This window comes from Panulirus ornatus, chromosome 44 (genome assembly GCF_036320965.1).
Source record: "Panulirus ornatus isolate Po-2019 chromosome 44, ASM3632096v1, whole genome shotgun sequence".
Taxonomy (NCBI): domain Eukaryota; kingdom Metazoa; phylum Arthropoda; class Malacostraca; order Decapoda; family Palinuridae; genus Panulirus; species Panulirus ornatus.
Window position 1 is genome coordinate 10516569 of NC_092267.1, and position 16426 is coordinate 10532994.

Here is a 16426-nt window from a genome sequence, read left to right on the forward strand (position 1 = left end):
AGTGGGAGACCAAATTGGAGGTGGAAAGATGAAGTGAAAAAGATTTTGAGTGATCGGGGCTTGAACATGCAGGAGGGTGAAAGGAGGGCAAGGAATAGAGTGAATTGGAACGATGTGGTATACTGGGGTCGATGTGCTGTCAATGGATTGAACCAGGGCATGTGAAGTGTCTGGGGTAAACCATGGAAAGTTCTGTGGGGCCTGGATGTGGAAAGGGAGCTGTGGTTTTGGTGCATTATTACATGACAGCTAGAGACTGAGTGTGAACGAATATGGCCTTCGTTGCCTTTTCCTAGTGCTACCTCACACACATGAGGGGGGAGGGGTTTTTTATTTCATGTGTGGTTGGATGGCGATGGGAATGAATAAAGGCAGACAGTATGAATTATGTACATGTGTATATATGTATATGTCTGTGTGTGTATATATATGTATACGTCGAGATGTATAGGTATGTATATTTGTGTATGTGGACTTGTATGTATATACATGTGTATGTGGGTGGGTTGGGCCATTCTTTCGTCTGTTTCCTTGCGCTGCCTCGCTAACACGGGAGACAGCGACAAAGCAAAATAAATAGATAAATAAATAAAAAGTTTGAGCAAATGCTAGTTGTTGAGAAATAATCTCCCTTTCAAATTCACTGATCTTATAAGTGTTATCTGTGTCTCTAATTCTGCTTTACTGGACAGTTATGTATAATATCATTGTATGTTTGTTTATGAAGTTGCTTTTATTTCTTAACTCCATAACACCAAGTATATGTGAATCACCTGACTTTTCATTTCTTACTTTGACAGCAGCAAACAACTATGAATCAACTTATTCTGCAGTACTAAACAATTATGTACAGTATTGTTGTATGTCTGTTGATGAAGTTGCTTTTATTTCTTAACTCCTTAACACCAAGTATCTTTGAATTTCTTGACCTTAATTTGACTCTTAATTTGACAGCACCAAACAACTATGAATCGCCTAATTTTGAATTGGAGCTTAGTGGGACACAGCAAGAACAGTACTCTCGGCAGTTCAGCTCATCACCAGAAAGTGAAACAACAGAAAAGGACCAACAATATGCTGAGCTTGTGTCCAGTCCTGACATGTCCAACCAAGAGGTAAGGGTCATTGGTTCATGGCTACCTACAACTTTAGCCATTTGTCTGCAAAGTGATCCTCCTTTTGTTAACCTTTGTATCTTCTTGATCAACTTCTGCAGTATTACTTTATAGATGCTCTGCCTTGCCCAGAACATCCATCAGCACGTTCATGACATTCATTTGGTGTTACTACTGTGTACAGCTACTTTTGTCACTCCTGCAAGCACTTTCTAGCTTTGACTTCTCTTTTTTGTAATTACTTTTTCATATTTTATTACCTAGAAGTAGTAGAATTTTTTCTCCATTTTAAGTGTAGCTCTTCCATAGCTAATTCAACAATTGTGATTCTTGGCCACACTCTTTTTACTACACTGTAGTTGTGTTTTTTCCTCATTTCCACTTTATGATTCACACTCCACTTCCCCTGATGCTGAGCAGGCTGGTGAACAGGCGATGCAGCGGGAAGAGAAAGAGCCAACAACCACCACTTCACCTGACATCCTTGAAGAGGTGAAGCCTATGACCTTGTAGGATAGTAACCTCCATAGACCCTTATAGAGCATGTTAGTGTGGCCTACCATAAGTAGAAAGAGACAATGTCCTAATTTGTTTTGCCAGCTGGGCATCAAACCAAAATAATTATAAATATTATTATTATTGTTATTGTTATTATTGTTGTTATTATTATCCCTGGAGATGGGGGTGGGGGGGGAGAATACTTCCCACTATTCCCTGCATGTCATAGAAGGCGACTAAAAGGGGAGGAAGTGGGGGGCTGTGAATCCTTCCCTCCCGTTTTAATTTTTCCAAAAGAAGGAACAGAGAAGGGAGCCAAGTGAGAATATTCCCTGTAAGGCTCCGTCTTCTGTTCTTCACGCTACCTCACTGATGTGGGAAATGGCAAATATGTATGTAAAAATAATTATTATTATTATTATTATTATTATTATTATTATTATTATTTTTTTTTTTTTTTTTTTTTTTTTTTTCATACTATTCACCATTTCCCGCATTAGCGAAGTAGTGTTGAGAACAGAGGACTGGGCCTTTGAGGGAATATCCTCACCTGGCCCCCTTCTCTGTTCCTTCTTTTGGAAAATTAAAAAAAAACGAGAGGGGAGGATTTCCAGCCCCCCACTCCCTCCCCTTTTAGTTGCCTTCTACGACACGCAGGGAATACATGGGAAGTATTCTTTCTCCCCTATTCCCAGGGATAATTATTACTACTACTACTACTACTACTACTACTACTACTACTACTACTACTACTACTACCACTTTGCTCCGAAGATCAAGATGTAATTTGTCAAGATGACTCAGCATGATGAACAGATAAGCCATTGTAATGAATAGAATCTGAAGCCATAAAATCTCCACATATTGTTGTAATTTTTCTGTCAACATAATATAGATGTTTATGACAATTTTTCTTCGTAAATTGTTATGAACTGAAAAATACTAATATGATATTGCACAGTCTTTTCCTTTCTTTTTGGGGCACATAAAACATTCATTGATTTGGAGATATTGAGGGATGTCGAATGACACAATGCCAACTCATTTGCTTGTCTCATGTGCTGCCATAGCCAGGTATCCAAGCACAAGTACCATTCTTCTTTCCAGACTCGGAAGTCAGTATAGCCAACAATATTTATAGGCTCCCTCATCTTGTGTGTCTTATGTCAGAAGCCAATTTCACTTTCACAGTTTAAAGTCATTAATCTTTTTGTCGGAGTTTTTTAAGTGACATTTTTTTCAAAATTTATTTAAAAATGATTCTGTATAGGCAGCTGTATAACATTTAGATAGGTCCCTAAACTGCTCCAACCCAAATATTTGTAAATCAGTTATACAAAAGAAATATATCCAGTTACATGGCTTCTCTCCTTCAGTGGTAGTTCATCTTTTGGCCGTAATAACTCTAAGACAGTGAATGACACCATAAGGAAAAGTAGCAGCTGAGAATTGGTATTATGTGTCTTTTTAGTTAACTCTGAAATAGTAGCAAGAGTACCAAAGGGAAAAGGACTGTATTGACTAAAGTATGATATTATGTGTAATGCTGTCATGCTGTAGATAAGAAGTAGCATTAAGTATAACACTTGGTTTTCATAAGGATCAAAATCCATGGAAATGGTCTCCAGTACCTCATAATACTGAAATCATCTCTGCTATAATAGAGAAATTCCTTATTTAAGAGGTGGAACTTATGTAATTAGCCTACATGTTGATATACATGTACACATTTATTAGGCACTGTTACCACTCTTTGTTTAGCTAAAATGTTAGATATGTAAAGATAGCATAAATTCCTTAACTTTTACAATTTGACAACTTTCAAGCAAGTCTGAAAATTCTGGTAAAAAATAATACACACACACACACACACACACACACACACACACTCATATGGACCTCTGTCATGTAGTGTTTAGTGTTACTGACCGTTACTTATACACGGGCTGCCAGGGATCAAACCCACATGGATTCAAATAATATCCTTGGGGATAGGGGAGAAAGAATGCTTCTCATGTATTCCTTGCATGTTGACTAAGTGTGTGAGTTTGGGGCTGGAAATCCTCCCCTCCTGTTTTACTTTTCCAAAAGAAGGAACAGAGAAGGGAGCCAAGTGAGGATTTTCCCTCTAAGGCTCAGTCATCTGTTCTCAACGCTACCTCGCTGACACAGGAAATGATGAATATGTATGAAATTTTTTTTTTTTTTTTTTTTTTGCTTTGTCGCTGTCTCCCGCGTTTGCGAGGTAGCGAAAGGAAACAGACGAAAGAAATGGCCCAACCCACCCCCATACACATGTATATACATACGTCCACACACGCAAATATACATACCTACACAGCTTTCCATGGTTTACCCCAGATGCTTCACATGCCCTGATTCAATCCACTAACAGCACGTCAACCCTGGTATACCACATCGATCCAGTTCACTCTATTCCTTGCCCTCCTTTCACCCTCCTGCATGTTCAGGCCCCGATCACATAAAATCTTTTTCACTCCATCTTTCCACCTCCAATTTGGTCTCCCACTTCTCCTCGTTCCCTCCACCTCCGACACATACATCCTCTTGGCCAGTCTTTCCTCACTCATTCTCTCCATGTGCCCAAACCATTTCAAAACACCCTCTTCTGCTCTCTCAACCACGCTCTTTTTATTTCCACACATCTCTCTTACCCTTACGTTACTTACTCAATCAAACCACCTCACAGCACACATTGTCCTCAAACATCTCATTTCCAGCACATCCATCCTCCTGCGCACAACTCTATCCATAGCCCACGCCTCGCAACCATACAACATTGTTGGAACCACTATTCCTTCAAACATAGCCATTTTTGCTTTCCGAGATAATGTTCTCGACTTCCACACATTCTTTAAGGCTCCCAGGATTTTCGCCCCCTCCCCCACCCTATGATCCACTTCCGCTTCCATGGTTCCATCCGCTGCCAGATCCACTCCCAGATATCTAAAACACTTTACTTCCTCCAGTTTTTCTCCATTCAAACTTACCTCCCAATTGACTTGACCCTCAACCCTACTGTACCTAATAACCTTGCTCTTATTCACATTTACTCTTAACTTTCTTCTTTCACACACTTTACCAAACTCAGTCACCAGCTTCTGCAGTTTCTCACATGAATCAGCCACCAGTGCTGTATCATCAGCGAACAACAACTGACTCACTTCCCAAGCTCTCTCATCCCCAACAGACTTCATACTTGCCCCTCTTTCCAAAACTCTTGCATTTACCTCCGTAACAACCCCATCCTTAAACAAATTAAACAACCATGGAGACATCACACACCCCTGCTGCAAACGTACATTCACTGAGAACCAATCACTTTCCTCTCTTCCTACACGTACACATGCCTTACATCCTCAATAAAAACTTTTCACTGCTTCTAACAACTTGCCTCCCACACCATATATTCTTAATACCTTCCACAGAGCATCTCTATCAACTCTATCATATGCCTTCTCCAGATCCATAAATGCTACATACAAATCCATTTGCTTTTCTAAGTATTTCTCACGTACACTCTTCAAAGCAAACACCTGATCCACACATCCTCTACCACTTCTGAAACCACACTGCTCTTCCCCAATCTGATGCTCTGTACATGCCTTCACCCTCTCAATCAATGCCCTCCCATATAATTTACCAGGAATACTCAACAAACTTATACCTCTGTAATTTGAGCACTCACTCTTATCCCCTTTGCCTTTGTACAATGGCACTATGCACGCATTCCGCCAATCCTCAGGCACCTCACCATGAATCATACATACATTAGATAACCTTACCAACCAGTCAATAATACAGTCACCCCTTTTTTAATAAATTCCGCTGCAATACCATCCAAACCTGCTGCCTTGCCGGCTTTCATCTTCCGCAAAGCTTTTACTACCTCTTCTCTGTTTACCAAATCATTTTCCCTAACCCTCACTTTGCACACCACCTCGACCAAAACACCCTATATCTGCCACTCTATCATGAAACACATTCAACAAACCTTCAAAATACTCACTCCATCTCCTTCTCACATCACCACTACTTGTTATCACCTCCCCATTTGCGCCCTTCACTGAAGTTCCCATTTGCTTCCTTGTCTTACGCACTTTATTTACCTCCTTCCAGAACATCTTTTTATTCTCCCTAAAATTTAATGATACTCTCTCACCCCAACTCTCATTTGCCCTCTTTTTCACCTCTTGCACCTTTCTCTTGACCTCCTGTCTCTTTCTTTTATACATCTCCCACTCAATTGCATTTTTTCCTTGCAAAAATTGTCCAAATGCCTCTCTCTTCTCTTTCACTAATAATCATACTTCTTCATCCCACCACTCACTACCCTTTCTAATCAACCCACCTCCCACTCTTCTCATGCCACAAGCATCTTTTGCGCAATCCATCACTGATTCCCTAAATACATCCCATTCCTCCCCCACTCCCCTTACTTCCATTGTTCTCACCTTTTTCCATTCTGTACTCAGTCTCTCCTGGTACTTCCTCACACAAGTCTCCTTCCCAAGCTCACTTACTCTCACCACCCTCTTCACCCCAACATTCACTCTTCTTTTCTGAAAACCCATACAAATCTTCACCTTAGCCTCCACAAGATAATGATCAGACATCCCTCTAGTTGCACCTCTCAGCACATTAACATCCAAAAGTCTCTCTTTCGCGTGCCTGTCAATTAACATGTAATCCAATAATGCTCTCTGGCCATCTCTCCTACTTACATAAGTATACTTATGTATATCTCGCTTTTTAAACCAATTATTCCCAATCATCAGTCCTTTTTCAGCACATAAATCTACAAGCTCTTCACCATTTCCATTTACAACACTGAACACCCCATGTATACCAATTATTCCCTCAATTGCCACATTACTCACCTTTGCATTCAAATCACCCATCACTATAACCCGGTCTCGTGCATCAAAACCACTAACACACTCATTCAGCTGCTCCCAAAACACTTGCCTCTCATGATCTTTCTTCTCATGCCCAGGTGCATATGCACCAATAATCACCCATCTCTCTCCATCAACTTTCAGTTTTACCCATATTAATCGAGAATTTACTTTCTTACATTCTATCACATACTCCCACAGCTCCTGTTTCAGGAGTACCGCTACTCCTTCCCTTGCTCTTGTCCTCTCACTAACCCCTGACTTTACTCCCAAGACATTCCCAAACCACTCTTCCCCTTTACCCTTGAGCTTCGTTTCACTCAGAGCCAAAACATCCAGGTTCCTTTCCTCAAACATACTACCTATCTCTCCTTTTTTCACATCTTGGTTACATCCACACACATTTAGGCACCCCACTCTGAGCCTTTGAGGAGGATGAGCACTCCCCGCGTGACTCCTTCTTCTGTTTCCCATTTTAGAACGTTAAAAGAAAATACAAGGAGGGGAGGATTTCTGGCCCCCCGCTCCCGTCCCCTGTAGTCGCTTTCTACGACACGAGGAATGCGTGGGAAGTGTTCTTTCACCCCTATCCCCAGGGATAATATATATACATATATATATATCGAGGATGTAAGGCATGTGTACGTGTAGGAAGAGAGGAAAGTGATTTGTTCTCAGTGAATATAGGTTTGCGGCAGGGGTGTGTGATGTCTCCATGGTTGTTTGATTTGTTTATGGATGGGGTTGTTAGGGAGGTGAATGCAAGAGTTTTGGAAAGAGGGGCAAGTATGAAGTCTGTTGGGGATGAGAGAGCTTGGGAAGTGAGTCAGTTGTTGTTCGCTGATGATACAGCGATGGTGGCTGATTCATGTGAGAAACTGCAGAAGCTGGTGACTGAGTTTGGTAAAGTGTGTGAAAGAAGAAAGTTAAGAGTAAATGTGAATAAGAGCAAGGTTATTAGGTACAGTAGGGTTGAGGGTCAAGTCAATTGGGAGGTAAGTTTGAATGGAGAAAAACTGGAGGAAGTAAAGTGTTTTAGATATCTGGGAGTGGATCTGGCAGCGGATGGAACCATGGAAGCGGAAGTGGATCATAGGGTGGGGGAGGGGGCGAAAATTCTGGGAGCCTTGAAGAATGTGTGGAAGTCGAGAACATTATCTCGGAAAGCAAAAATGGGTATGTTTGAAGGAATAGTGGTTCCAACAATGTTGTATGGTTGCGAGGCGTGGGCTATGGATAGAGTTGTGCGCAGGAGGGTGGATGTGCTGGAAATGAGATGTTTGAGGACAATGTGTGGTGTGAGGTGGTTTGATCAAGTAAGTAATGTAAGGGTAAGGGAGATGTGTGGAAATAAAAAGAGCGTGGTTAAGAGAGCAGAAGAGGGTGTTTTGAAATGGTTTGGGCACATGGAGAGAATGAGTGAGGAAAGATTGACCAAGAGGATATATGTGTCGGAGGTGGAGGGAACGAGGAGAAGAGGGAGACCAAATTGGAGGTGGAAAGATGGAGTGAAAAAGATTTTTTGTGGTCGGGGCCTGAACATGCAGGAGGGTGAAAGGAGGGCAAGGAATAGAGTGAATTGGAGCGATGTGGTATACCAGGGTTGACGTGCTGTCAGTGGATTGAATCAAGGCATGTGAAGCGTCTGGGGTAAACCATGGAAAGCTGTGTAGGTATGTATATTTGCGTGTGTGGATGTATGTATATACATGTGTATGGGGGTGGGTTGGGCCATTTCTTTCGTCTGTTTCCTTGCGCTACCTCGCAAACGCGGGAGACAGCGACAAAGCAAAAAAAAAAAAAAAATACATACACACACACAGACACACATTCACATACATACGCACATATACACACACACACATACATATATTTTTTTTTTTTTTTTTTCATATATACATATGAAAAATGTAAGAAACAATTTAGAAAACTGAAACTTCTAGCTTGAAATGAAATGAAAAAATGAATGTCACTTAATGGTTCAACATGTACACCTACATGTACATATATATATTGCTTTCCAAGATAACCTTCTCGACTTCCACACATTTTTCAACGCCCCCAGAACTTCCGCCCCTTCCCCCACCCTATTATTCACTTCCACTTCCATGGTTCCATCCACTGCCAAATCCACTCCCAGATATCTAAAACACTTTACATCCTCCAGTTTTTCTCCATTCAAACTTACCTCACAGTTGACATGTCCCTCAGCCCTACTGTACCTAATAACCTTGCTCTTATTCACTTTTACTCTCAGCTTTCTTCTTTCACACACTTTACCAAACTCATTCACCAGCTTCTGCAGTTTTTCACACGAATCAGCCACCAGTGCTGTATCATCAGCGAACAACAACTGACTCACTTCCCAAGTTCTCTCATCCACAACAGACTGCATACTTATCCCTCTTTCCAAAACTCTTGCATTCACCTCCCTAACAACCCCATCCAGAAACAAATTAAACAACCATGGAGACATCACACACCCCTGCCGCAAACCAACATTCACTGAGAACCAATCACACATGTGCCTTACGTGCCTTACATCCTCGATAAAAACTTTTCACTGCTTCTAACAACTTACCCCCACACCATATATTCTTAATACCTTCCACAAAGCATCTCTATCACCTCTATCTTATGCCTCCTCCAGATCCATAAATGCTACATACAAATCCCCATAAATGCTACATACAAATCCTTTTGCTTTTCTAAGTATTTCTCACAAACGTTCTTCAAAGCAAATACTTGATCCACACATCCTCTACCACTTCTTAATCCACACTGCTCTTCCCCAATCTGATGCTCTGTACATGCCTTCACCCCCTCAGTCAATACCCTCCCATATAATTTCCCAGGAATACTCAACAGACTTATACCTCTGTAGTTTGAGCACTCACTTTTATTCCCTTTCCCTTTGTACAGTGGCACTATGCAAGCATTCCTCCAATCCTCAGGCACCTCACCATGAGTCATACATACATTAAGTAACCATACCAACCAGTCAACAATACAGTCACCCCCTTTTTTAATAAATTCCACTGCAATACCATCCAAACCCGCTGCCTTGCCGGCTTTCATCTTCCGCAAAGCTTTTACTACCTCTTCTCTGTTTACCAAATCATTCTCCCTAACCCTCTCACTTTGCAGACCACCTTGACCAAAGCACCCTATATCTGCCACACTATCATCAAACACATTCAACAAACCTTTAAAATACTCACTCCATCTCCTTCTCACATCACCACTACTTGTTATCACCTCCCCATTAGCCCCCCTTCACTGAAGTTCCCATTTGTTCCCTTGTCTTACGCACTTTATTTACCTCCTTCCAAAACATATTTTTATTCTATTTTTATTCTCCCTAAAATTTAATGATACTCTCTCACCTCATCTCTCATTTGCCCTCTTTTTCACCTCTTGCACCTTTCTCTTGACCTCCTGCTTCTTTCTTTTATACATCTCCCACTCATTTGCGTTATTTCCTTGCAAAAATCGTCCAATTGCCTCTCTCTTCTCTTTTACTAATAATCTTACTTCTTCATCCCACCACTCACTACCCTTTTTAATCTGCCCACCTCCCACGCTTCTCATGCCACAAGCATCTTTTGTGCAAGCCATCTCTGCTTCCCTAAATACATCCCATTCCTCCCCCATCCCCTTACTTCCTTTGTTCTCACCTTTTTTCATTCTGTACTCAGTCTCTCCTGGTACTTCCTCACACAAGTCTCCTTTCCAAGCTCACTTACTCTCACCACTCTCTTCACCCCAACATTCTCTCTTCTTTTCTGAAAACCTCTACAAATCTTCACCTTTGCCTCCAGAAGTTAATGATCAGACATCCCTCCAGTTGCACCTGTCAGCACATTAACATCCAAAAGTCTGTCTTTCGCCCGCCTATCAGTTAACACATAATCCAATAACGCTCTCTGGCCATCTCTCCTACTTACATACGTATACTTATGTATATATCTCTTTTTAAACCAGGTATTCCCAGTCGCCAGTCCTTTTACAGCACATAAATCTACAAGCTCTTCACCATTTCCATTTACAACACTGAACACCCTATGTACACCAATTATTCCCTCAACTGCCACATTACTCACCTTTGCATTCAAATCACCCATCACAATAACCCGGTCTCGTGCCTCAAAACTACTAACACACTCACTCAGCTGCTCCCAAAACACTTGCCTCTCATGATCTTTGTTCTCATGCCCAGGTGCACATGCACCAATAATCACCCATCTCTCTCCATCCGCATTAAGTTTTACCCATATCAATCTAGAGTTTACTTTCTTACACTCTATCACATACTCCCACCCCTCCTGTTTCAGGAGTAGTGCTATTCCTTTCCTTGCTCTTGTCCTCTCACTAACCGCTGACTTTACTCCCAAGACATTCCCAAACCACTCTTCCCCTTTACCCTTGAACTTAATTTCACTCAGAGCCAAAACATCCAGGTTCCTTTCCTCAAACATACTACCTATCTCTCCTTTTTTCTCATCTTGGTTACATCCACACACATTTAGACATGCCACTCTGAGCCTTCGAGGAGGATGAGCACTCCCGGCGTGACTCCTTCTTCTGTTTCCCCTTTATTTATTATTATTATTTTATTATTTTTAACTGCTGTTTTGTGGGTCAGTGAGGTAGTGCAAGGAAACAGACGAAGAATGGCCCAACTACTCATATACACATATATATATGCATATTATTGTATGTTATATATTACTGTTACTATTGAATTTGATCACTGTACCCACATCAATGAGGTAGTGCCAGGTAAGACCCAGCCACTCATGTACACACATATATACATACATGCACATGCATTTGCATATACTTACTTATACATATAAGTTTTAATGGAGAAAAACTGGAGGAAGTAAAGTGTTTTAGATATCTGGGAGTGGATCTGGCAGCGGATGGAACCATGGAAGCGGAAGTGAATCATAGGATGGGGGAGGAGGCAAAAATCCTGGGAACCTTGAAGAATGTTTGGAAGTCCAGAACATTATCTCAGAAAGCAAAAATGGGTATGTTTGAAGGAATAGTGGTTCCAACAATGTTGTATGGTTGCAAGGCATGGGCTATGGATAGAGTTGTGTGCAGGAGGGTGGCTGTGCTGGAAATGAGATGTTTGAGGACAATATGTGGTGTGAGGTGGTTTGATCGAGGAAGTAATGTAAGGGTAAGAGAGATGTGTGGAAATAAAAAGAGCGTGGTTGAGAGAGCAGAAGAGGGTGTTTTGAAATGGTTTGGGCACATGGAGAGAATGTGAGGAAAGATTGACCAAGAGGATATATTTGTCGGAGGTGGAGGGAACAAGGAGAAGTGGGAGACCAAATTGGAGGTGGAAAGATGGAGTGAAAAAGATTTTGTGTGATTGGGGCCTGAACATGCAGGAGGGTGAAAGGAGGGCAAGGAATAGAGTGAATTGGATCGATGTGGTATACCAGGTCGACGTGCTGTCAATGGATTGAATTAGGGCATGTGAAGCGTCTGGGGTAAACCATGTAAAGTTCTGCGGGGCCTGGATGTGGAAAGGCAGCTGTGGTTTCGGGCATTATTACATGACAGCTAGAGACTGAGTGTGAACAAATGTGGCCTTTGTTGTCTTTTCCTAGCACTACCTCACACACATAAGGGGGAGGGAGATGTTATTCCATATGTGGTGAGGTGGCGATGGGAATAAATAAAGGCAAACAGTATGAATTATGTACATGTGTATATATGTATATGTCTGTGTGTGTATATGTATGTGTACATTGAGATGTATAGGTATGTATATTTGCGTGTGTGGACGTGCATGTATATACATGTGTATGGGGGTGGGTTGGGCCATTTCTTTCGTCTGTTTCCTTGCGCTACCTCGCAAATGTGGGAGACAGCGACAAAGCAAAATAAATAAATAAATATAACATTTTGAAGGTTTGTTGAATGTGTTTGATGATAGAGTGGCACATATAGGGTGTTTTGGTCAAGGTGGTGTGCAAAGTGAGAGGGTTAGGGAAAATGATTTGGTAAACAGAGAAGAGGTAGTAAAAGCTTTGCGGAAGATGAAAGCCGGCAAGGCAGCAAGTTTGGATGGTATTGCAGTGGAATTTATTATAAAAGGGGGTGACTGTATTGTTGACTGGTTGGTAAGGTTATTTAATGTATGTATGACTCATGGTGAGGTGCCTGAGGATTGGCGGAATGCGTGCATAGTGCCATTGTACAAAGGCAAAGGGGATAAGAGTGAGTGCTCAAATTACAGAGGTATAAGTTTGTTGAGTATTCCTGGTAAATTATATGGGAGGGTATTGATTGAGAGGGTGAAGGCATGTTCAGAGCATCAGATTGGGGAAGAGCAGTGTGGTTTCAGAAGTGGTAGAGGATGTGCGGATCAGGTGTTTGCTTTGAAGAATGTATGTGAGAAATACTTAGAAAAGCAAATGGATTTGTATGTAGCATTTATGGATCTGGAGAAGGCATATGATAGAGTTGATAGAGATGCTCTGTGGAAGGTATTAAGAATATATGGTGTGGGAGGCAAGTTGTTAGAAGCAGTGAAAAGTTTTTATCGAGGATGTAAGGCATGTGTACGTGTAGGAAGAGAGGAAAGTGATTGGTTCTCAGTGAATGTAGGTTTGCGGCAGGGATGTGTGATGTCTCCATGGTTGTTTAATTTGTTTATGGATGGGGTTGTTAGGGAGGTGAATGCGAGAGTTTTGGAAAGAGGGGCAAGTATGAAGTCTGTTGGGGATGAGAGAGCTTGGGAAGTGAGTCAGTTGTTATTCGCTGATGATACAGCACTGGTGGCTGATTCATGTGAGAAACTGCAGAAGCTGGTGACTGAGTTTGGTAAAGTGTGTGAAAGAAGAAAGTTAAGAGTAAATTGTGAATAAGAGCAAGGTTATTAGGTACAGTAGGGTTGAGGGTCAAGTCAATTGGGAGGTGAGTTTGAATGGAGAAAAACTGGAGGAAGTGAAGTGTTTTAGATATCTGGGAGTGGATCTGGCAGCGGATGGAACCATGGAAGCGGAAGTGGATCATAGGGTGGGGGAGGGGGCGAAAATTCTGGGAGCCTTGAAGAATGTGTGGAAGTCGAGAACATTATCTCGGAAAGCAAAAATGGGTATGTTTGAAGGAATAGTGGTTCCAACAATGTTGTATGGTTGCGAGGCATGGGCTATGGATAGAGTGGTGCGCAGGAGGATGGATGTGCTGGAAATGAGATGTTTGAGGACAATGTGTGGTGTGAGGTGGTTTGATCGAGTAAGTAACGTAAGGGTAAGAGAGATGTGTGGAAATAAAAAGAGCGTTGTTGAGAGAGCAGAAGAGGGTGTTTTGAAATGGTTTGGGCACATGGAGAGAATGAGTGAGGAAAGATTGACCAAGAGGATATATGTGTCGGAGGTGGAGGGAACGAGAAGAGGGAGACCAAATTGGAGGTGGAAAGATGGAGTGAAAAAGATTTTGTGTGATCGGGGCCTGAACATGCAGGAGGGTGAAAGTAGGGCAAGGAATAGAGTGAATTGGAGCGATGTGGTATACCGGGGTTGACGTGCTGTCAGTGGATTGAATCAGGGCATGTGAAGCGTCTGGGGTAAACCATGGAAAGCTGTGTAGGTATGTATATCTGCGTGTGTGGACGTATGTATATACATGTGTATGGGGGTGGGTTGGGCCATTTCTTTCGTCTGTTTCCTTGCGCTACCTCGCAAACGCAGGAGACAGTGACAAAGCAAAAAAAAAAAAAAAAAATCAATATATGCATATATACATACACATGCATGCTCGTACATATACATACATATATACACATGTACATATTAATGCTTGCTTGCCTTCATCCATTCCTAGCACCACCCCACCCCACAGGAAACAGCATTGTCTCCTCTTGCATTGGTGAGGTAGCACTTATGAGATGGCCATGATTAGGGAATTCATTTACCAGTGCTATCTCAGCTTTCATATGAAAAAGAGTGACTTAGGTTATATTGATTGGATAGAGACCATAAGGTTATTCACTGTAAAAGAGAAAATAGTAGTCGGTGAATTGGTACAGGTTTTAAACCACTATGATGATGTCAACAGTGAACAGTTCTTTGAAAGATGCAAAGATAGAACAATCAAAAGCCATGGCATGGAATTGAGGAAAAACATTACTTTTTTTTTTCTTCTTAGAGTTGGCTGCCACTGTGCCTCTGCATTTCACTAGACCACATAATACTCCGCAAGTTACTGTTCCACGTGATTAGTGTGTGGCTGTTGGCAGCTCAAGGGAAATATGTACTTTTATAGTATAAGGATGATGGATGAATGGAATAAACTAATTGATGGTATTGTGAATGCTGACAACATACAGAAGTTTGAAAAGTTTTGTGATAGGAGAGAAATGTCTTTATTCTTTACCTTTCAGACTTGTTAGAGAGTAAATGAGCTTTTTTTCACCTTCATGCAAACTGTATTTATTAGCTTTCAGACTTGCTTATGAGTTGATGAGTACTCATTTTCAATTGTATATCCATCACGCAAAATGTTGTGTTGAAAGCGTTGAAATGATGTGTAACTTGTCATTTTTAGTGTACATTTCAGTGTGGGAAATTAAAGAATTTTTCTGTTCTTAATTATTATAACTTAAAAGAGACTAAATGTTATAACCAAATAAGTTATATGTTGCTTTGCTATTTGTAATGTGTCAATTTTCAATTGAGTTCAGAAAAGCTTTTGACAAGTATTCTTATTTTATGAAGATTTCCCCATCACTTCTTTTCTCTTTCTCTTCTTGCACAATAACTTTGCGTGGGGCTGATAATTAGGACGGAGGCCTTGAGATGCAACGGGATGAGTGGGATCCCTCAGCCTCCACCACTCCTACTGATAATGTTGAGGTGATGCGCTACTGGAGTAGAGTAGTTACCCTGATTATACTGCGCTCATCATGATTTTCACCACTGTGAAGCTTTTGTCAGAACATATTCATAAAATGTTTTACTTAAAGAGGATTTTACACTTTTCAGAATGGCTAATGCCAATACTGTGAAACTAGACATGATTGAAGTGCTTTCATAAAGTAGTTTTCATTAATCAGCCTCTGCTGTATTCAAAATAGAAAGTGCCATTACTGTACCATGAAACCAAACTTGTGAGTAAGATTAGTTTTATGGCTCTCTTATGGAGGCCTTTGTATCTTCAGAATGGCTTTTACCATCAAAATGAAAATGACCTCATCATCAAAGTAGATTCTGAAAACATAGATGTATTTTTCAGAAGAAGGCATATGTCATCCTCAGAATGGCCACAGCTATTAGTAGAAAACAGTACTCATGATAAGAGTAGGTTCATAGAGACCAAATAATCTCCAGAATTATTTTGGTTTTAAGAGATGAAACTACATTAGACTGCTAGAAGCTACATCTAAGTTTCAGTAGTAAGTTGGGCTCAATATGTTACACTCTGCTTTTTACCTAATGGACTGTTTCATCTCTTAATTGTTTTGCATTGTGTAAAGAAAAGTAGATATGGAGTGTTCATAAAATAAACAACACATCGTATCTTCTTGTACTGTCTTCATTTAATCTTCAATTTTCCATGGTGCTATTCAGGGGGTTGATCTAGAGCCCTGGCTTGACGAAGTGGATCCCACTGCGACCACCACCCCCGACTCTCTTGATGAGGTGAACACCAGTGAACAGGAATTCAGCTAATTTACCCTTGTATAGAGCATGGCTAGTGGTTGCCGTGTGTCGCTTTATAGAGTCTTGGATTTCTATCTTTAATATTTAGGAATTTATTCACCTTTGTCATTTGTATGGATTTCATAATAGAACCTCTTTTTCCCTTATCAGTATATCAAAAGTGAGGGTAGATACCAGACGATTAACAACTTTTTTGTCCATGTTATTA

At 41.0% G+C, this 16426-nt stretch overlaps 1 protein-coding gene across 1 annotated transcript in view; it reads left to right on the forward strand.

The window, feature by feature from the left end:
• The window catches only part of nwk (nervous wreck), a 272814-nt gene that overhangs the window by 230999 nt on the left and 25389 nt on the right, over nt 1-16426 (forward strand). Inside the window, exons 23-26 of the mRNA XM_071687955.1 lie at nt 955-1115; nt 1536-1607; nt 15340-15411; nt 16126-16197. Coding sequence (XP_071544056.1) covers nt 955-1115; nt 1536-1607; nt 15340-15411; nt 16126-16197 — 377 coding nt within the window. The remainder of the gene's footprint in view (nt 1-954; nt 1116-1535; nt 1608-15339; nt 15412-16125; nt 16198-16426) is intronic.